This window comes from Tremella mesenterica (assembly GCF_000271645.1).
Source record: "Tremella mesenterica DSM 1558 unplaced genomic scaffold TREMEscaffold_12, whole genome shotgun sequence".
Classification (NCBI taxonomy): domain Eukaryota; kingdom Fungi; phylum Basidiomycota; class Tremellomycetes; order Tremellales; family Tremellaceae; genus Tremella; species Tremella mesenterica.
The window spans coordinates 638,244-659,279 of NW_006711236.1; the positions used below are offsets into that span (position 1 = coordinate 638,244).

A 21,036-nucleotide genomic window follows, 5' to 3' on the forward strand; every position below is an offset into this window, starting at 1 on the left:
AGTAAGAGGAGCAATCCAAGAAGACTCCCTATTTGGACTCATCAAAAACAGACTGAAAGACTCAGAAAACATAGCAGACATACGACAACTAGGACTGCAAATGACACAGACACATAGCACACAGAGCACACAGGACACACAGAAGACACAGATTAGCAACGAGACACCTGTAGTGGCATGGACTCAAAGCGGATTACTCTTGTACAAGAACAGAGTAGTTGTACCAGAGGGACAAGCAAGACTAGAAGTAATGAAAGCAAGACATGATTTGATATTAGTAGGACACCCAGGAAGAGACAAAACTTGCAGCATGGTCAAAGAGGACTATTACTGGCCCCATTTGGACAATTATATCACAAAATATGTAAAAGGATGTGAGATCTGTAATCGACATAAGACTCATCGACATCAGCCAAAAGGACATCTAGTCTCCCTGCCAGTACCCACACTCCCGTGGACAGATATCTCTATGGACATGGTAGGACCTTTCCCAAAATTGACCGAGTTTGACGTGATTCTAGTGATAGTTGATCGGCTAACCAAGATGGCTTGATTTATTCCATGTACAACCGGACTAACAGCAAACAAGGTGGCCGACACAGAGAAGGTCTTAATTATGTCTTTTTGAACGTTTTGGTACTAAATTACGCCCATTGCGCAGAAAAGTACTTAATTACACCCACCTTCCTGGACCATTAATGCATGCAAAGCATGCATTAAAAACACTCTCTTCCTCCCCTAACCACCTGACCCTCTAACCCCCTAACGTTGTGCTGCATGGACAATACCCCCCTTAACTTGGTGCCCAAAGTCCACCCTAACTGGGGGGAGTGTAAAAAGGACCCCTCTGCCAGCCAAAAGACGTATTTAAGACCATCAACTCGGAAAAGGCGTAATCTAGTACCAAAATGTTCGAAAAGACGTAATTAAGACCTTCTCTGGTGGCCGACATATACATCAAGGAGATCTTCTCAAAGCACAGAGTACCTCGAACAATTGTATCAGACAGGGGAACTCAATTTACAGCTGAAATTTGGAAGGAAATATGTCAATTTCTGGGAATAAAAAACCTATATTCAACTGCATATCATCCTCAAACAGACGGACAGACTGAACAAGTGAATCAACAGATGGAGATCCTCCTTGGGATGTATGTGAACTACAACATGGACCATTGGGATCAACTTCTACCAATTGCCGAGTTTGCTTATAACTGCTCTCCACATAGTAGTCATGGGTTGTGTCCATTCAAAGTATGTTACGGCTATGTCCCACACTACGACATCCATTCACATGACATTTGATCGAAATCAAACAAGCTAGAGAGAAAATGGAAAGATATGGGAGAGTTACATGCAGCTGTTCTAGAACAGGTCAGAATGGCTAACAAAATTAGTGGGGAATATTACAACCGGAGGCACAAGAGCATTCCAGAAGAATTCAGGGAGGGAGAACAGGTACTACTGAGTACAAAATACCTCACTACGGAACGACCTAGTTGAAAGTTGGAAGCAAAATATGTTGGCCCTTTTGAAATCAAAAGGAGGGTTGGAAAGAATGCGTTCGAATTGGATCTACCTCCATCGATGAAAGTGCACAATGTCTTCAATGTCATGCTGTTGGAACCATACCCTAAGGACATGATACCAGGTCGACAGATACAACCCCCACCACCTGTAGTAATTAACGGCCAGGAGGAATTCCATGTGGAAGCGATTGTGGACAGCAGAATTCGGTGAGGGAAGGAAGAATTCAAGGTAAAATGGTTGGGATACACGGGAAATGCGGCCTATGACTGGGAACCACGAGGAAATGTAGAGGAGCTGGCCATTTTTGGTGAATTCCTGGAAAAGAGGAAAAACAACCCCAGAAGAAAGTGAGAATTTGATCAAAATCAACAAAACTGGGTCGGGAATAAATGCATACGCAGGAAATATAGCTACAATTGGAGGAATATAAACACACTAATCCATGGAAGCGTTAGAATCGGCTCGAGAACAACGGGCCAAAGCAGGAATACGAATGACGTTGCGGGGAAGAGGAGTATGAGGAGAAGAGGAGGGACCGGCGACTGGTTGGGAGGAAGACAATCCAGTTGGATCACCAGAGCCGGTGAGTTGATCCAAGGTTTCAGAGGGAGAAGGAGGAACATAATCGGAAGGAATGAGATGGAGAGATTTATAAAGACCCAGATGTACTGGGGGTAGAGGAAGGAGAAGGGAGGAGAAAAGATGAATGTAAGCGGAGAGTTGGGTAAGAGAAGACGATTGTGTCACGAAGTGACAAGACAGTTTGATAGTGATAGTGATAGGATGGGTTGGGTATATAAGAACGACCGGTGGTATGCAGTCACTGCCGGTTAATAGGCCTTTTGGTGCAGTGTTTCCACCTCGGCTAAGTGGTTAAACTGGCTAGTCATTGATGGTGGAATGGGAACTATCAGTGTAATGTGGTCATGGGTTCGATTCCGATGCCCAACAAGGGGTTTTCTCCAGGCACTCCGGTTCCCCTTGCACATGAGTCTGTGCAAGCCATTCATACTATAGTTCTTATAGTAGGCTTGTTTTAGCGCTGGGCTTGATGCCTTGTGCACAGCAGCCTCCTCCCGAATCAGGTTTAGACCACTGTCTCTGAAGGGCACTGTTATATCGTCCCAATGCTGGTTAGTTGGTCTCGTGACAGATTAACCGGCGGTTACGGTTAGGATCCTGGGTTCGACTCCCAGGGTGGGCTGGGTTGTGCTCAGTCCCTACTTGGAAAACCTCCCTCTCAGAGAAAGTTTTCGGCCTATCATGCCCATCCCTGTTGGGGCCCCAGATGGGGCTGAAAGGGAAGGCATAATGTCACGAAGTGACAAGACAGTTTGATCCTGGGAGGAAAGGGATCAATAACGAGCCAAGACAGCACAAAGTTTGTGCTCCAGGACGAAGGTAACCTTGGAAGTGACAGTCTTGGCTCCGACAGTAATACCCTATACATCAACATTGATCAAGTTTGAAGGAAGAAGATAGATACCTTGCGAAATTTGTGTCACAGGGTTGCTTCTTCGTTAACTTCCTACGACCGACGGCCAATAACTTCGTGGGCTTCGACCTTTACCAACTTCGTTGTTCGAGATATGAAATAGGTGACAATAACTTCTGGGTGTAATAACTTCGTACTTTACTAACTTCTATCACTAAGACAACAACCAGAGATCGTCAAAGATCTCTGGGAACTTCGGCCCTTAAGTACTTCGTCCTTCCCTAACTTCGTCAACGCAGAACTTCGTTCAACCCGACGTCCCGAGCTTCGTACCTCACGAACTTCGTCCCCGACGAAGTTCGTGCCTTCCTAACTTCGTATCCTCCTAACTTCGTATCTCCCTAACTTCGTATCTTCCTAACTTCGTATCCCCCTAAGTTCCTACATGACTAACTTCGTCCTCGACGAAGTTAGCCTCCTAATACCCTCGTGGGTGGTGAAGTTCATGCGAACTGGGTCGTTGATGGCGAACTGATGTCCAAAGGAACTTCGTTTGATGGGAAAGGATAATGTCACGCGGCGCCGCGTGACAGTCGCCCCCTCCTTGAGCGCGAACGTCCTCGTGAGCGAACATCAACGCCGAAAAGAACAAAACAACTCAGCATGAAGTTCGGTTCTCACCCTTCTCCTCAAACCAACTTCCTGACAATGTAATTCCCGTAATGAAATTCCAGGAAAATCTGAAACCTCCTTTGGCTACGCCGCCTTCCTCACAACAAGATCGCCATCTACCGAACTTCGTAACTTGCCTCCTAGACATTGGAAAATCGTGGGGGAAATTCGTATGTGACAAGAAGATATGACAATGATAGAGGAATTTTATGTATGGGGAATGGGAAGCAATAATCTGTTCGTGAGTGCAGTATCCATGAGTGCAAGTAGGAAACCCCTTAGCCTAAAAATTTTCTCTCGTATCCAGGGATCTTCGTGGTATCCTGGACTCCATGAAACACAACGTTGACGACGGGAACGCCCTTATCTGTTGTCAACAGCAACGAATTTCCCCTTATACTTTGTAAGTCGACGAACTTCCCCCCCTAACTTCTTCAATTCTAACTCTCTTCTTACATCTCAACCAACTCTCTCACTAAATTCATCTCTTCATACCCACCATGGCCCCGTCTACCCCTCGAAAACTCGTCAAATCTCCTCCTTCGAACGTTGCCCGAAGGACTCGAAGCAGTAAGTTCTAATTGCCTAAGAATTTCGTGGAGAAGTTTCGTGTCATGGCTGATGTTAGTGTCCCGGGTCCAGTCTCCCCCTCCTGCTCCTCCTTCGTCCTTCGTCCGCCGCCTTGCCAGCTCGGCTGGCCTTCGCCTCTCTTCCTTGTCGGCCGCTCTCCCTTCTCTGTCGGCGTCTTCCTCGTCTTCCGCGCCTCCCGCTCCCGTCGCCGGTCCATCCTCGACTCCGGCCAAGAGAAAAGCTCCCTCGAAAGAGGCGAGTTTAAGAAGAAAATCTTCCATCCTTCGGTCTCCTAAGAAGAGACATCGACGAACTTCTTCACCAATATCGGTGTCCTCTTCCTCTTCGTCCGCTTTGTCCTCGCCCACCCCCGCTCGCAAACGGGTACGGGTTGAAGCCCCCTCTTCCTCGCCTGTTCCTCGTCCGGGAACGGTAAGAACTTCGGCGAGTCTCTTGGCCCTCCTCGCGGCCCAACCTGGAAGGTGGGAGCTTGCTCCCAAGGGCGAAGAATGTGATCGCTGCCGGTGAGTGAATCAAACTTCCCAGAACGTAACAGATCCTAACTTCCAGTGACGAGCAATCTCGTCACCCCGACTTCCCCTGTGTTCGTCCTTGTGGGACCAACCGCGGTACACGATGTGCATCGTGTACATCAGGTGTCTGTTCCTTCCTCCCCCCTTCCCCTGCTAAACAGAGGAAAGTCTCGACAACTTCTCGCTCTTCGCCCGTCGCTCGCTCGTCGCCCCCCGCTGCTCGTCGTTCGGTGTTCGCGACCGAATCTCCTTTGTCATCGGACGAACTTCCCGGTCTTCCTCCTCCTCTTCCTCCTTCGGTCTCCTTCCGTGCCGCTGGTCCTGGTGCTCCCCTGTGGGAGCTGTCTCCTTCCCCCCCTCCTCGTGGTCCTCGTCCTCCTCGTGCTCCTCCCGTCGTCGACCTTCGCTCCCCGTCGCCGATCGTTCCTGGGGCCTTCGTTGTTCCTGCTCCTCCCTCCCCTCCTCGTCCGTCACCCGCGCCATCTTCGTCGTCTTCGTCCTCTTCGTCGTCGGCCCCTCCTCCTACCCAGGAGGAAATTATCGCGGACCTCAAGAAGCTAGTCGAGGTTCTCACCCTGGACAATTTGAAGACGGAGAAACGGTTAGCAGCTATGACCATGGTAGCTCTTCGTGCAGCAGACATGATGGACGTACAAGGGGTCATCATTCGTCGTTTCCTTAATCAAATTCGTCTTTTAACCCGGAACTTATCAAAGAAAAGTTCTCATATTGGATCTGCTACTCATAGTTTGCTGCTCGAATGGAACGAACATCTCCTTCGTACTGGTCGCCACGCTATCTTCGGCCATAAGTTCTGGGGAGAGATCAATGATACCATCGGGCGAAAGGAGCGTGATCTGACTGGTGTCGCGGTTGCTGGGCCCAGCACTCAAGGACTGAGGGACGAGGTTCGTGCGGCTAGTGAGACGTTCTGGGATGCTAACTGGCGGATGAGAAACGTGATAAGAAACGATCCGTTGTTAGTGGTAGCCCGTGAAGAGCTTACTGATACTGAGGGAGCCCACTCATGGTGGGATGATAGTAGAAGATGGAGTCGTGAGAAAGGAAAAGGGAGAATGGTGATAGACGATATTGACATTCTTGTAGATGAAGAGAGAAATAAAACTTAGCGATTGTAAAACTTCTTGTCCCATGTATCAGTCTTGCACAGTCCCTAAGTTCGTCGAGCACGAGCTCGACGAACTAAATTTTCCTTCGGTTTCTCAGGATATCGTTCGTGGAACTCTGTGAGAATTTCATCTGCACCATCAACATTTTCCTTCGGTTCCCAAGAGACAGCATCATCAGTTCCCTCAAATCCCAACCACTCTACTAAGTACTCAACCTTTCCAGATCTCCTATTTATCCTAGAATCTAGAACATTCTTGACTTCCCACAACTCTCCTGAGTCATCAACTTCGACTGGATCAGGAAGTTCTGCCTCCTGCCCCACGAAGTTCGTTGGTTGGAACTTCCTTAACAACGACACATGAAACACATTATGAAGCCTGGCCATTGAGGCTGGTAACTTCAACCTGCACGCATGAGTCCCAATGCGTTCAATAACTTCGTACGGGCCTGCTTGTTTAGCATCCAACTTCTTACTGGGTCTCTTAGTTCTAATATTCTCAAGAGATAACATTACTTTGCTTCCAATTTCAAAAAGCGGTGTTGCTGAGCGCTTTCGGTCATACGCTTCGGAGTATCTCTGATTGGCTAGTTTAATGCCTTCAACACATCGCTTGTGTATCTCCTGTAGGTCAGTAACAACTGCTCGAGCAACAGGAACTTCTACTTCAGATTCCTTAATCTCGTCTGTCCATCGTGGGTGGTACCCGAAGTTCGCGAAGAACGGGCTCATCCCAATAGCCGAGTGAATCGTGTTATTATACGCAAAGCTAGCCTTTGGCAATAACTTCGCCCAATCATCCTGCTGGTAAGAGGCGAATACTCGTAGATACATTTCCAAAGCTTGATTTGTTCGTTCAGTCTGGCCATCAGTCTGTGGATGATACGCAGTGGAGAGATTTAGTCTTATACCAAGACTAGCAGTGAGATCTTTCCAGAACTTCGATGTAAACTTCGCTCCTCTATCCGAAACTATCCCTTCTGGTAGTCCATGCTGAGCCACCACATGTTCAATTACCAAATCAGCTAACCCCCCAGCTGTGAGATTCGTCGTCGTTGGTAGGAACATCGCCCACTTCGTCAACCGGTCAACTATAACCAAAATCGAGTTGAAACCATCTGACTCAGGAAGTTCTTCAACGAAGTCCATCGAAATACTAGACCAGGGCTTCTCCGCTACTTCCAGTGTCTTCAGCGTTCCTTGAGGTTTCTGTCTGTTTGTTTTAGCTCTCTGACAAACCACACAACCTCCAACGTAGTCTTCAACATCCTTCCTAACTCCATTCCAAATGTAATCTCTAAGCACTAATTCTAACGTCTTCGTAACTCCAGGATGACCGGCCAATACCGAGTCATGTCTAGATTTCAAAATCTTCACTCGCATCTCTTCGATATTCGGAACATATAATCGTCCGTCAAACCGTAGGAAACCCCTTACCGACCACGACGGATTCACGAACATTCCATGTCGTGATCGTCGTCGAAATTCTTCAACTTGCCATGGCTCCTGACGTTCAGCTCTACATTCGGGGTGAGAACACTCAACGCAGATGACTGCTAACATCCCCTCCCGAACTTCGTTTATTTCTTCATCAACTTCGTATCCTTTAACAATGTCCTCGCCTTCGATCCGATCTTCCTCCCTAACTTCTTTTCTCCCCTGCAAAGCCCGGAGCATGTGTCCCAGGCTTGATTCAGTAACATCTTCCGAGTCGAACTTCGGCAGCCCTTGGACGAAGTTCTCCTCTTGTTCCGTCGTTATTCCTTTTATCCCGGGATGATAGTCCGGTCGTCTTGACAAGGCATCTGGCAGCGTCGCTTGCTTCCCGGGACGGTAAATCATCGTAAATCTGAAGTTAGCCAGTTCTTCTACCCACCTACCTTGTCTAGGATTCAATTGTTTCGGGGCCATCCAATATGTCAGATTAAGATGATCTGTCAAGACCTTCGTTTCTACCTGTAGTAATAAGTGTCTCTTCCTCCTGAAACCTTCGACTATTGCTAACAACTCCTTTTCCCCCGTAGTATAATTCAACTCAGCACCCTTAAAAGCTCCCGATTCTATAGCCACAGGGTGTTCCCTACCTTCTTTATCAACCTGTGAGATAATATATCCCCATCCAAAGAACGAGGCATCTGCCTGCATAATCGTTTTCAAGGAGGTGTCGAAGTGAGCTAGCACTGGAGCTTCACATAACTTCTTCTTCAGCACTCTGAACGCCTCCTCTTGCTCAGTTCCCCATGTGAAGCTTACATCCTTGCGAGTAAGATCGTTCAGAGGCTTCGCAAGTTTCGAGAAGTTCGGGACGAATCTTCGGTAGTAGCTGACCATTCCCATGAACCCTCGGGATTCTCGTAAGTTCTTAGGTCGAGGAAAATCCTGTACAGCAGCAACGTATTCTGGGTTTGCCGAAATGCCTGATTTTGAAATTACGTACCCGAGAAACACCACCGAAGTTCGTTCAAACTCACACTTCGCCGCCTTCACAAACAATTTAGCTTCTCTAAGTCTTTGAAATACCTTTACCGTACACCTCCTAAGTTCCTCCTTAGTCTTAGCATAAATCAGAATGTCGTCGATGTACACTATGACCCCCTCCCCTAGTAAATCCCTAAAGATGTCGTTCAAGAAGTGCTGGAACACAGCAGGCGCATTTCGTAGACCATCCCTAACCACTAACGACTCGTACATTCCGTATTGTGTACGAAATGCTGTCAGATACTCGTATCCTTCAGCAATTCGTAACAATTGGTATGCCCCCATCAAGTCGAGTTTCGTAAAATAGTTTGCTGTACCTAATTCTTCAGTAATCTGACTGATCAATGGAAGGGGATAAACGTCTGGAATGGTAACTTCGTTTAACTTCCTATAATCCGTCACCATCCGCCACTGTCCTTTTACCCTTTTGGGAACCATGAACATAGGTGACCCATAAGGCGAGTTACTCTTTCGAATTCTACCAGCCGCTACCTCCTTCTCCAGAATCTCCCTTAACGCCTTTCTCTGATCTTCAGCTAACGAGTACAGCGGGGCCACCTTTAACTTCGCCCCCTCCACTAGGTCCAGTCTCAAATCGTAACTTCGGTTTGGAGGTAATGTCTCTCCTCCTACCTTAGGATTAAAGATATCCAAGAAACCATGGTACTCAGAAGGTACCACTTCCAGCAGTTCTTCTTGTTCTTCCTCACTAAGTTCGTCTTCCAACGCCGAGTCTCTAGGCCCTAAAACCTCCCCTTCCTTGAACCCAAAAACCGCTCCTAACTTCTCCCCTTCTCTTTTCTGTCTACCCGGGATCTTTATTACCTCCTCCCTAACATCCAGGACCACTCCTTCCTTCTTCATCCATTCCCATCCTATCACCACATCTGCATCGCACAACTTCGTGACGTCCAACCGAATCATACGAACTTCGTCCTCAACTGACACACGAATCCCCGTTTCAACGAACTTCGTGATGGGGCCACCAATACTTTCTGAACCATCGAACATACGTACAGGTACTTCCTCTGGGTATCTTATAACTTCCAATCCTAACTCCTCCACTGTTTTTGGGTTTATATATGAACTGGTCGCTCCTGAATCCCATAAGGCGACCACCTGGGCCCCTTTTACGTTGATTTTTGTTTTTGGTTGTCTCGCATTAGTGATGGGTATCGTGATGAAATGTCCATCTTCGTATACACATGGTTCTGCTACTGTCAGCTCTTTCCTCTTAATATCAGAAGGAACAATAGCAGAGAGGACAGAGAAATGGACCCGCCGACGTTCTCTCAAACCGACGGGTCCAGGCCTTTTCCCTCATCCACATCCTCCCCTGCTACCGCATTCATCTGCCTCGACTCCCCCACAGCTACTGCATTCCCTCCTGTTCCCCTATTCCTTGAACTCTTCCACATCTCCGGAGGATTCATCTTTCCTTGAGCTACCTTAGCCGCTACCAAGGGACAGTCCTTCACATAGTGTCCTTGGCCACCACACTCCAAACACGCTCGTTCGGCCCTCCACTTTTCCCTCTGGTCGAAACTAGGCCTAGGGGTAAGAGGATCCCCTTGCTTCCAACCCTGTGATCCTGTCACTAAGTTACTCCGAACTGGGGGAGGAGGCAACACCGAGCCCACAGGATTCTTCGCGGGTGTCGTCGTTAACTTCGCCGTTGATTGCACGAAGTTAGGCGTTCTTCCCCAGCTTGTTTTCTGCCCATTAGCCTGTCTCTCCACCCAACGCTCAGTCATTCTATTGTCCAATCTGATCACCACTGCCTTCAGTTCTTCCATAGTCCCAATCTCCTCTCTCCGGGAAAGCTCGTCCTTCATAACTTCGTCCAATCCGTTAATAGCCTGAGCCACTAACATCTCCTCCTCAGTCCACCCCAATATAGCAATATACTTTTGGAATTCAGCGAAGTACGCTGATGCTTTCCCTTGCTTCTGCTTCAATTCCCTCAACCCCCGAATAGCCGTACCCCTCTCATCTGGGTCACCGAAGTTCTTCTTCATCCACACAGCAAACTCAGAACGTTTTGAGAGGAAAGGGGGAAGAGGAGTAGAAAGTAGATGAGGCTGCACCGCCAGCAGTGCAACCCCTCGTAAGAACCCTACCATCCACAACACACTCTGCTCCTCACTCTCAAACCTATCCTTCATCACACTCAACGCCAACGAACACTGAGTCAAGAACCCAGTGAGCTTCTCCCTTGACCCATCGAATTCGTCCGGATCTTTCGGTTTCGGCGCTCGAGTTGACGAAGTTGTCGCCGACCCTTCTCTAGTTCCCCGCTGTCCTCGACGAAGTTCTTGTACTATCTCTGTCAGAGCCTCACTCTTCTGGTTGTCAGCCGCCTTCAATTCTCTCAGCGCTCTCATCATTTCCACCAGCATCCCATCCCTAATATCTTCTTTAAATCTCTCCGGTGAGTTCCCTCCCCTAGGTCGCGATGTATACGAACTTCTTCCACCAGTCGACCCCCCATCTTCTTCCTCTAATCTTCTCCCTTGATCACCTCCCTCAACCCATGGATCGCCCAAGTATGCGTCAGAAGGTGGTTGGGAGAGAAAAGACGAATCCCTAGAACCGCGAGGTTCTAGGTTACCTTGATTATCCCCCTGTTCGTTCCTCGACATTGCTTCAGCCGTTCTTCTCTCTCGTTCTTTTCCTCTAGTCCACATATATCTTCCCACGAGTTACTGGAGAGTCGGTAAGGACGATCTCTGGTACTGTCACAGGGTTGCTTCTTCGTTAACTTCCTACGACCGACGGCCAATAACTTCGTGGGCTTCGACCTTTACCAACTTCGTTGTTCGAGATATGAAATAGGTGACAATAACTTCTGGGTGTAATAACTTCGTACTTTACTAACTTCTATCACTAAGACAACAACCAGAGATCGTCAAAGATCTCTGGGAACTTCGGCCCTTAAGTACTTCGTCCTTCCCTAACTTCGTCAACGCAGAACTTCGTTCAACCCGACGTCCCGAGCTTCGTACCTCACGAACTTCGTCCCCGACGAAGTTCGTGCCTTCCTAACTTCGTATCCTCCTAACTTCGTATCTCCCTAACTTCGTATCTTCCTAACTTCGTATCCCCCTAAGTTCCTACATGACTAACTTCGTCCTCGACGAAGTTAGCCTCCTAATACCCTCGTGGGTGGTGAAGTTCATGCGAACTGGGTCGTTGATGGCGAACTGATGTCCAAAGGAACTTCGTTTGATGGGAAAGGATAATGTCACGCGGCGCCGCGTGACAATTTGGACTCGGGATTGTTGGTTTTCACCAAACACTTTGGAGCTCCCTTGGCGGAGCACTCGCCACAAACACCACCAACTGAATTGCATCAATCTCAAACAAGATTTAGTGAGAGACTCACAAGGACCAATACAACCAATGCAAAAATCTTCCCCGCCATCGAGGCGACGCTGGCAATTGGAACAAAGTTCACCCTCTAAGCAAACAACAGCACCATTTTTGTTGCAAAGATGCCAACCTTGTGCCAGACGATTGAGCTAACAGTTAGAAGTTGGTAGAATTTGGAAGAGAGGCAACTCACGGCATTCCTAAACCACATAATAGTGGGATTGATGCCGCCAGTCTCGCGAAAACGATTGAGGGCTTCATCCTTCAGAGCCTTACAAACAGAGGAAAAGGTCATTTTGGCCCAGAGAGTAGCTGTCAAGTCAGAAGCGCACAGAATTCTATAGAAATCTCACCGATTTCTGAGTCTTTTTGAGTGGTCAGAGCCTTAACAAGTTCGTCATTGACCAGAACCTTGCGAGGGGTGTGAAAAATGATTTCGAGTTTGTGGGGAACCTCGACAAGACCTTCTGAATAGTCAGAAGGGGGCACAGGGGACTTATTACCAGGAGAATTTTGATTCTCAACAATGGTGCCGTGCTCGGATTTGACGGACTTGGCAGGAGATGGAGTCTCACCGGTGGTAGATGGCCCAGCACCCCCGTCGAAGTCGATATATTGCTTGATGACCTGGTCATCGAGGAAAGACGATTGTTGGTCACGAGAAGGAGCGGATTGATATCGATCCTTAATGGTGTTGAGAGCTCTCTGAGAAGCGTCAACCAATGGAGTGTCGAGCCTGCGGGTAGACTGCGGTAGCAAAGTACTGCCTTGGGTACTGAAGGGTTTTAGTCTCTGGCTTGTAGAGCTTGATGACTGCCTTAGGTACTGAGGGTACTGAGGTGTTGGGTTAGAACCAACTAGGTGACTTTCAAATATGAAGTTCAACTTCAAGATGAAGATACATTGCTAAAGAAAGAGGGGGGAGATGTGCTCCTTTTATACCCTTCAAAACTAAAGTAGGTGTACTAAATAAAAAGCGTGTGAGGGATTTTCTAGCCAATCACATAAATGCCTCAAAGTGAGTGCACCGCGGGAAACTAAATCCAGCCAATCACATAAATGCCTCACTGCTAAACTGCTGAACCTTCCAGGCTTCAGCCAATCACGTTAAATGCCTCACTGCTGAACTGCTAAATACCAGGACTCATATTTTCCATCAATCCTTATCACAGTTCCTAGCATGAGTCATATTCCCTTATCACTATTCTGAGCATGAGTGTCACGAACTACGTCGTAACATCCCTGACAACCACCATCACCGACCCTCCTTTCACCATCACCGACCACCACCCGAACCACTCAGACCAACTACGGCGAAGTTATGAGATCCTGGAGGGTATTAGTCACAACAACCCCGCCTAGCGGAGAACTACGGCGAAGTTAGGGGAAGGGAACTGAGGGAGAGCAGGACAGGGGAAGTTAGGCGAAGTTAGTCGAAGTGAGCGGAGTAGGATATCGGGGATACGGCGAGGTACGGCAAAGTTGAACGAAGAGGACTGAGCGTGAGGCAGTGCAGGAGTTGAGGGACGTTCTATGAGAAGAGAGGAGTAGTATAGATAGTTTACAGATCGCTGAACTTCTTCAGCGATCCTTGATTGTTGTCAGTAGTAAAAGACAAATAGAGATAGCTATACATCGAGATTCATCGCCATCAATAGAACAAAGCCTTAGTTAGAGTAACTACGCCGAAGTACGCCGTAGTTACACTCCTTTCGACGTCTGCGCCCTCCTGGTTGGGTGAGACATCGACTCAGAAGCGTGAAGTTAGCCGAGGTTCGTCGACCGTCGGTCTAGAAGGAAGAAGTTGCTCGACGGCCGTGACAATGAGTCAGATTTCCTTATCACTATTCATGACATGGAGGTTGAGAAGGGACTGGTGCTTGAGAAGTGATTCTCATCTTTTTGGTAAGACACATGAGTTGGTCCGGGTCAGCAGAGGGTAGAAGGGCCGCCGTGGAGGCTCGAGTTCGACAAGAGGAGGTAGAAGGAGACAACTAATCTTGTCAGCCAGTGAGAAATAGGAAGAAGTACATCGAATTTGAAAGGAATTGCTTACAGTATGCTTAGACATGCTCACAATGTTACGAACCGTCCTACGTTGACCTTGCTGACGTAAGACGATTGGAAAGTGAAGGTTTACAAGGGGTGTGACTACAAGGAATGAAGTAGTCACTACTTGTTAATTGGTTGAAGGTGGTGAATCAACTTGGAAGGATCCGGCAAGTTGTGCAAGTTTCTTGAAGAAATAAGTGAGCTAGTTATTGGTTTGAGGTCAAGTGAAGTAACTTTTGATAATTTGATCCTTGGGGGAAAAGGTGGCCGGAAGGCCTCCTTTTATCCTTTTTGGCCTCTTCCAAAGAACCCCTGTGTGGGTGGCAAATCTACCTTCAAGCGGGTCGTGAACCAGTTCTATGAGGTTCTCCGAACCCCCTTCTAGGTGTTCGCTTACAGAACCCATTCTAAGAGCAACTCGTCAAACCGGTTCTAAGAGTAGCTCGCCGAACCCCTTCTGAGAGGTGGTTCGATCTTGGGTTCTTAGAAGTGCTTCTTAGAAGCGGTTCTTTGGTGGCACTCCCCTTGGCTACAAGAATCTACTAAGACTATGTACAGTATACTAAGGTGTTATGATAGGATTATAACACACAAACAGATCAGAGTTGGAATGATACTCAAAGATATAAGTAAGATATGTATGGGCAATGATATATAAGTAATGAAGAAGGACGAACAAGATGAAAAGAAGGAATGAGGAGGAAAGAAGAGAGAGAGACGGGAAAGAGACTTGGTCAGTAATTTCTCGATCACATTGGAGGTCTGTGCGGGTGACACGTTTCATAGCAACCGTCACACTAGCGTAGGTGTGACGTCAGGGCGCACCAAAGGTGTCTCAGAGCAATCCATGTGAATCACCTAGTTACAGGATTCAGGATCCTCGGCGAGGATCCTTGAGACAGGGGGGAAAAACTTGTTACGGAGTAACAACAAATCGAGAGAACTCCATCGAATTCGACGGATTAGGAAAGAGAACAGCGGGAGTTGGAGGCAGTGCTGCAGTAGATAGGGACGGGTTTCCCTTTTCGAGATTCCCCCACTGGGTTTGCTCAAAAGCGGTTTTTCACCTGTCCGAGTATGTACATAGACGCTTGCAGTGTCATGAATGACACTAACAAATAATGACTTGTCATAATCACAAGTTCAAACCTCCACTCTCATATCTTCCTCTGCTCTCAAGCCTATCAGGCATAAACCCCAAGACTATCTTTCCTGTGCTCTCATGCCTGACAGGCATAAGCTCCAAGTACTTCTCTAGTTTCTCTTTCCTCTGTTCTGATGCCTTGTAAGGCATAATCTCCCAGTCTCTTGTTCTCGCAGCTCTTCTATGTTCTGCATAGTTCCTCATAGTTCCTCATCGACCACCTTCAACAAAGTCACCGACTCATGGTGCATCACATAGGATATCATAGTAAGACGTAGGTAAACGCAGATATGGCATCGTAGGATATCAGTGGTAATCGGTGGGATGCATGGCAATGCATGCAGGACAGTGCAGGACAGTTCAGAGCGCTCATATTCCGCAGGTCTGCACGAGCCTCTTGGAAAAGGCTGATTTTAGTATTTAAACCCTATCTAGTACTGTAGTTTCTTCTTCAGCAATGTATCTTTTCAATCCCCTTCCTCTTGTTTGATAAGTCACTCAGTTGGTTCTAACCCAACCTCTCGAACCCTCAGTATCCAAGGCAGTCACCAAGGTCCACGAGCCAGAGACTAAACCTCTCAGTTCCCAAGGCAGTCCTTTGCTACCGCAGTCTACCCGCAGGCGTGACATGCAGTAGGAACTGAGAGGAGGACACGGATACCTGTAGACAGTATATAGTACAATCAGCAATGTACCAACTTCGCTGATTCTTCAATATCCTTCTTTGGCTACATCAATTGCAGAGGAAACACAATCTATCACATAGCACCAGAGACCCATAGATTTCTACAAGACTTCCATCGAGTTCGACCCAACCTGCGACTTAGTCATCGTGTTTCCAGTACCATTACACCCAACCCTCTTGCGCCCCGACGTACTTCAACGCACTTTGTCCAACTTTTCTGAGTCCCCGGCATCCTCCTCCACCTTCGACTAACTCTGCCTAACATTGCCGCACTTCTGCTCCCATTGTCCCTACTCAGCCTCACTCTGTCTAACTTTGCCGTACTTCTGCTCCCTTTGTCCCTGCTTAGCCTAACTCCGTCTAACTTCACCCTACTTTGCTGTCCTTATGCTCCAGGCCCCCGTATACCTTATTCTCCCGTCGTAGTTCACCGTAGTTGGTCTCAGATGTCCTGAGTTATGTGTAGAGTAAAGAGGTTAAGACGTGATAGGGGTCTTGATGGTCAAAGGACGGTCATTGCTGGTGGAATGATTGAGGTGTCACGACACAGTTCACTGTCACAGGGTTGTTTCTTCCTTAACTCCGTAGGACCGACGGCCAATAACTTCGTGGGCTTCGACCTTTACCAACTTCGTTGCTCGAGATATGAAATAGGTGACAATAACTTCTGGGTGTAATAACTTTGTGCTTAACTAACTTCTATCACTAAGACAACAACCAGAGATCGTCAAAGATCTCTGGGAACTTCGGCCCTTAAGTACTTCGTCCTTCCCTAACTTCGTCAACGCAGAACTTCGTTCAACCCGACGTCCCGAGCTTCGTACCTCGCGAACTTCGTCCCCGACGAAGTTCGTGCCTTCCTAACTTCGTATCCTCCTAACTTCGTATCTCCCTAACTTCGTATCTTCCTAACTTCGTATCCCCCTATCTTCCTACATGACTAACTTCGTCCTCGACGAAGTTAGCCTCCTAATACCCTCGTGGGTGGTGAAGTTCATGCGAACTGGGTCGTTGATGGCGAACTGATGTCCAAAGGAACTTCGTTTGATGGGGAAGGGTAATGTCACGCGGCGCCGCGTGACAGTCGCCCCCTCCTTGAGCGCGAACGTCCTCGTGAGCGAACATCAACGCCAAAAGGAAGAAAACAACTCAGCATGAAGTTCGGTTCTCACTCTTCTCCTCAAACCAACTTCCTGACAACGTAATTCCCGTAATGAAATTCCAGGAAAATCTGAGACCTCCTTTGGCCACGACGCCGTCCTCACAACAAGATCGCTATATCTCGAACTTTGTAATTTGACTTGTAGTCATTGAAAAATCGCGGGGGAAATTCGTATGTGACAAGAAGATATGACAATGATAGAAGAATTTTATGTATGGGAAATGGGAACCAATAACCTGTTCGTGAGTGCAGTATCCATGAGTGTAAGTACGAAACTCCTTAGCCTGAAAATTTTCTGTCGTATCCAGGGATCTTCGTGGTATCCTGGTCTCCATGAAACACGACGTTGACGACGGCAACGCCCTTATCCGTTGTCAACAGCAACGAGTTTCCCTTTATACTCAGTAAGTTGACGAACCTCCCCCCTAACTTCTTCAATTCTAACCCTCTTCTTACATCTCAACCAACCCTCCCACCAAATTTATCTCTTCATACACACCATGGCCCCGTCTACCCCCCGAAAACTCGTCAAATCTCCTCCTCCCAGCGTCGCTCGAAGGACTCGAAGTAGTGAGTTTGAATAGCCTGAGAGTTTCGTCGAAGAGTTTCGTATCATGGCTGATGTTAGTGTCCCGGGTTCAGTCTCCCCCTCCTGCTCCTCCTTCGTCCTTCGTCCGCCGCCTTGCCAGTTCGGCTGGCCTCCGTCTCTCTTCCTTGTCGGCTGCTCTCCCTTCGCTGTCGGCACCTTCCTCTTCTTCCGCGCCTCCCGCTCCCGTCGCCGGTCCGTCCTCGACCCCGGCCAAGAGAAAGACTCCCTCGAAAGAGGCGAGTTCATCAAGAAAACCTTCCATCCTTCGGTCTCCTAAGAAGAGACATCGACAACATTCTTCACCAATATCGGTGTCCTCGTCCTCTTCGTCCGCTTTGTCCTCGCCCACCCCCGCTCGCAAACGGGTACGGGTTGAAGCCCCTTCTTCCTCGCCTGTTCCTCGTTCGGGAACGGTAAGAACTTCGGCGAGTCTCTTGGCCCTCCTCGCGGCCCAACCTGGAAGGTGGGAGCTGGCTCCCAAGGGCGAAGAATGCGATCGCTGCCGGTGAGCAAATCAAACTTCTCAGAACGTAACAGATCCTAACTTCCAGTGACGAACAATCTCGTCACCCCGACTTCCCCTGTGTCCGTCCCTGTGGGACCAACCGCGGTACACGATGTGCATCGTGTACATCCGGTGTCTGTTCCTTCCTCTCCCCTTCCCCTGCTAAGCAGAGGAAACCCTCGACAACTTCCCGCCCGTCGCCCGTCGCTCACCCGTCGCCCCCGCCAGCTGGTCGGTCGGTGTTCGTGACAGCATCTCCTTCGCCGTCGGACGAACTTCCCGGTCTTCCTCCCCCTCTCCCTCCTTCGGTCTCTTTCCGCGCTGCTCGTCCTGGTGCTCCCTTATGGGAGTTATCTCCGTCCCCACCTCCTCGTGGTCCTCGTCCTCCTTGCGTCCCTCCCGTCGTCGACCTTCGTTCCCCGTCGCCGGTCGTCCCTGGGGCCTTCATCGTTCCTCCCCCTCCTTCGCCTCCTCGTCCGTCACCCGCGCCATCGTCGTCGTCGTCCTCGTCGTCCGAGGAAGTTCCTCCTCCTTCACAAGAGGAAATTATCGCGGACCTCAGAAAGCTAGTCGAAGTTCTCACCATGGACAATTTGAAAACAGAGAAACGGTTAGCAGCAATGACCATGGTGGCTCTTCGTGCGGCAGACATGATGGACGTACAAGGGGTCATCATTCGTCGTTTCCTCAATCAAATTCGTCTTTTAACCCGGAACTTATCGAAAAAGAGTTCTCATATCGGATCTGCCACTCATAGTTTGTTGCTCGAATGGAATGAAACTCTCCTTCGTACTGGCCGTCACGCTATCTTCGGCCATAAACTCTGGGGAGAGATCAATGATACCATCGGGCGAAAGGAGCGTGATCTGACTGGTGTTGCGGTTGCTGGACCCAGCACTCAAGGACTGAGGGATGAAGTTCGTGCAGCTAGTGAGACGTTCTGGGATGCTAACTGGCGGATGAGAAACGTGATAAGAAATGATCCGTTGTTAGTGGTGGCCCGTGAAGAGCTTACTGATACTGAGGGAGCCCACTCACGGTGGGATGATAGTAGAAGATGGAGTCGTGGTAAAGGAAAAGGGAGAATGGTAATGGACGATATTGACATTCTTGTAGATGAAGAGAAAAATAAAACTTAGCGATTGTATAACTTCTTGTCCCATGTATCAGTCTTGCACAGTCCCTAAGTTCGTCGAGCACGAGCTCGACGAACTAAACTTTCCTTCGGTTTCTCAGGATATCGTTCGTGGAACTCGGTAAGAATTTCATCTGCACCATCAACGTTTTCCTTCGGTTCCCAAGAGACAGCATCATCAGTTCCCTCAAATCCCAGCCACTCTACTAAATACTCGACCTTCCCAGATCTCCTATTTATCCTAGAGTCTAAAATGTTCTTGACTTCCCACGATTCTCCTGCGTCATCAACTTCGACCGGATCAGGAAGTTCTGCCTCCTGCCCCACGAAGTTCGTTGGTTGGAACTTCCTTAACAACGACACATGAAACACATCATGCAACTTGGCCATCGAGGCTGGCAACTTCAACCTACACGCATGAGTACCAATGCGTTCAATAACTTCGTACGGCCCTGCTTGTTTAGCATCTAACTTCTTACTAGGTCTCTTAGTTCTAATATTCTCTAGGGATAACATTACTTTGCTTCCAACTTCGAAAATTGGTGTTGCTGAGCGCCTTTGGTCATACGCTTCGGAGTATCTCTCATTGGCTAGTCTAATGCCCTCAACACATCGTTTGTGTACCTCCTGTAGATCAGTAACAACTGCTCGAGCAACAGGAACTTCTACTTCAGATTCCTTAATCTCGTCTGTCCATCGTGGGTGGTACCCGAAATTCGCGAAGAACGGGCTCATCCCGATGGCCGAGTGAATCGTGTTATTATACGCGAAGCTAGCCTTTGGCAATAACTTCGCCCAATCGTCCTGCTGATAAGAGGCGAATACCCGTAGATACATTTCCAAAGCTTGATTTGTTCGTTCAGTCTGCCCATCAGTCTGTGGATGATACGCAGTGGAGAGATTTAGTCTTATACCAAGACTAGCAGTGAGATCTTTCCAGAACTTCGATGTAAACTTTGCTCCTCTATCTGAAACTATACCTTCTGGTAGTCCATGTTGAGCCACCACATGTTCGATGACCAAATCAGCTAGCCCCCCTGCTGTGAGGTTCGTCGTCGTTGGTAGGAACATCGCCCACTTCGTCAACCGGTCAACAATAACCAAAATCGAGTTGAAACCATCTGACTCAGGAAGTTCTTCAACGAAGTCCATTGAAATACTAGACCAGGGCTTCTCCGCTACTTCCAATGTCTTCAGTGCTCCCTGAGGTTTCTGTCTGTTCGTTTTAGCTCTCTGACAAACCACACAACCTCCAACGTAGTCTTCGACATCCTTCCTGACTCCATTCCAGATGTAATCTCTGAGCACTAATTCTAATGTCTTCGTAACTCCAGGATGACCGGCCAATACCGAATCATGTCTGGATTTCAAAATTTTTACTCGCATCTCTTCGATATTCGGAACATATACTCGTCCGTCAAACCGTAGAAAACCTCTTACCGACCACGACGGATTTACGAACATCCCATGTCGCGATCGTCGTCGAAACTCTTCAACTTGCCTTGGCTCCTGACGGTCAGCTATACATTCGGGGTGAGAACACTCATCGCAGATGATTGCTAACATCCCCTCCCGAACTTCGTTTATTTCCTCATCCACTTCGTATCCTTTAATAATGTCCTCTCCTTCGATCCGATCTTCCTCTCTAACTTCTTTCGTCCCTTGTAAAGCCCGGAGCATGTGTCCCAGGCTTGATTCAGTGACATCTTTCGAGTCGAACTTCGGTAGTCCTTGGACGAAGTTCTCCTCTTGTTCGGTCGTTATACCTTTTATCCCGGGATGATAGTCCGGTCGTCTTGACAAAGCATCTGGCAGCGTCGCTTGCTTCCCCGGACGGTAAATCATCGTAAATCTGAAGTTAGCCAGTTCTTCTACCCACCTACCTTGTCTAGGATTCAATTGCTTGGGAGCCATCCAATATGTCAGATTAAGATGATCCGTCAAGACCTTCGTTTCTACCTGTAATAATAAGTGTCTCTTCCTCCTGAAACCTTCGACTATTGCTAACAACTCCTTTCCCCCGTAGTATAATCAACTCAGCACCCT

At 48.2% G+C, this 21,036-nt stretch overlaps 3 protein-coding genes across 3 annotated transcripts; all 3 read right to left on the reverse strand.

Annotated features, from left to right (window-relative positions):
- Positions 1 to 3,914: 3,914 nt before the first annotated feature.
- Positions 3,915 to 5,382, reverse strand: TREMEDRAFT_64915 (uncharacterized protein; the record flags this gene model as incomplete). The annotated part of the gene is made up of 3 exons (XM_007007087.1): positions 3,915 to 4,003; positions 4,136 to 4,724; positions 4,828 to 5,382. The coding sequence occupies 3 exons, from the start codon at positions 5,380 to 5,382 to the stop codon at positions 3,915 to 3,917; spliced, it is 1,233 nt and encodes a 410-aa protein (XP_007007149.1).
- Positions 5,383 to 11,590: 6,208 nt separating this feature from the next.
- On the reverse strand, positions 11,591 to 12,900 carry TREMEDRAFT_64917 (uncharacterized protein; the record flags this gene model as incomplete). Its single annotated transcript, XM_007007088.1, has 5 exons — positions 11,591 to 11,688; positions 11,732 to 11,867; positions 11,912 to 12,030; positions 12,051 to 12,454; positions 12,839 to 12,900. The coding sequence occupies 5 exons, from the start codon at positions 12,898 to 12,900 to the stop codon at positions 11,591 to 11,593; spliced, it is 819 nt and encodes a 272-aa protein (XP_007007150.1).
- Positions 12,901 to 17,399: 4,499 nt separating this feature from the next.
- Positions 17,400 to 18,507, reverse strand: TREMEDRAFT_64918 (uncharacterized protein; the record flags this gene model as incomplete). The annotated part of the gene is made up of 3 exons (XM_007007089.1): positions 17,400 to 17,849; positions 17,910 to 17,991; positions 18,068 to 18,507. The coding sequence occupies 3 exons, from the start codon at positions 18,505 to 18,507 to the stop codon at positions 17,400 to 17,402; spliced, it is 972 nt and encodes a 323-aa protein (XP_007007151.1).
- Between the last annotated feature and the right edge of the window lie 2,529 nt (positions 18,508 to 21,036).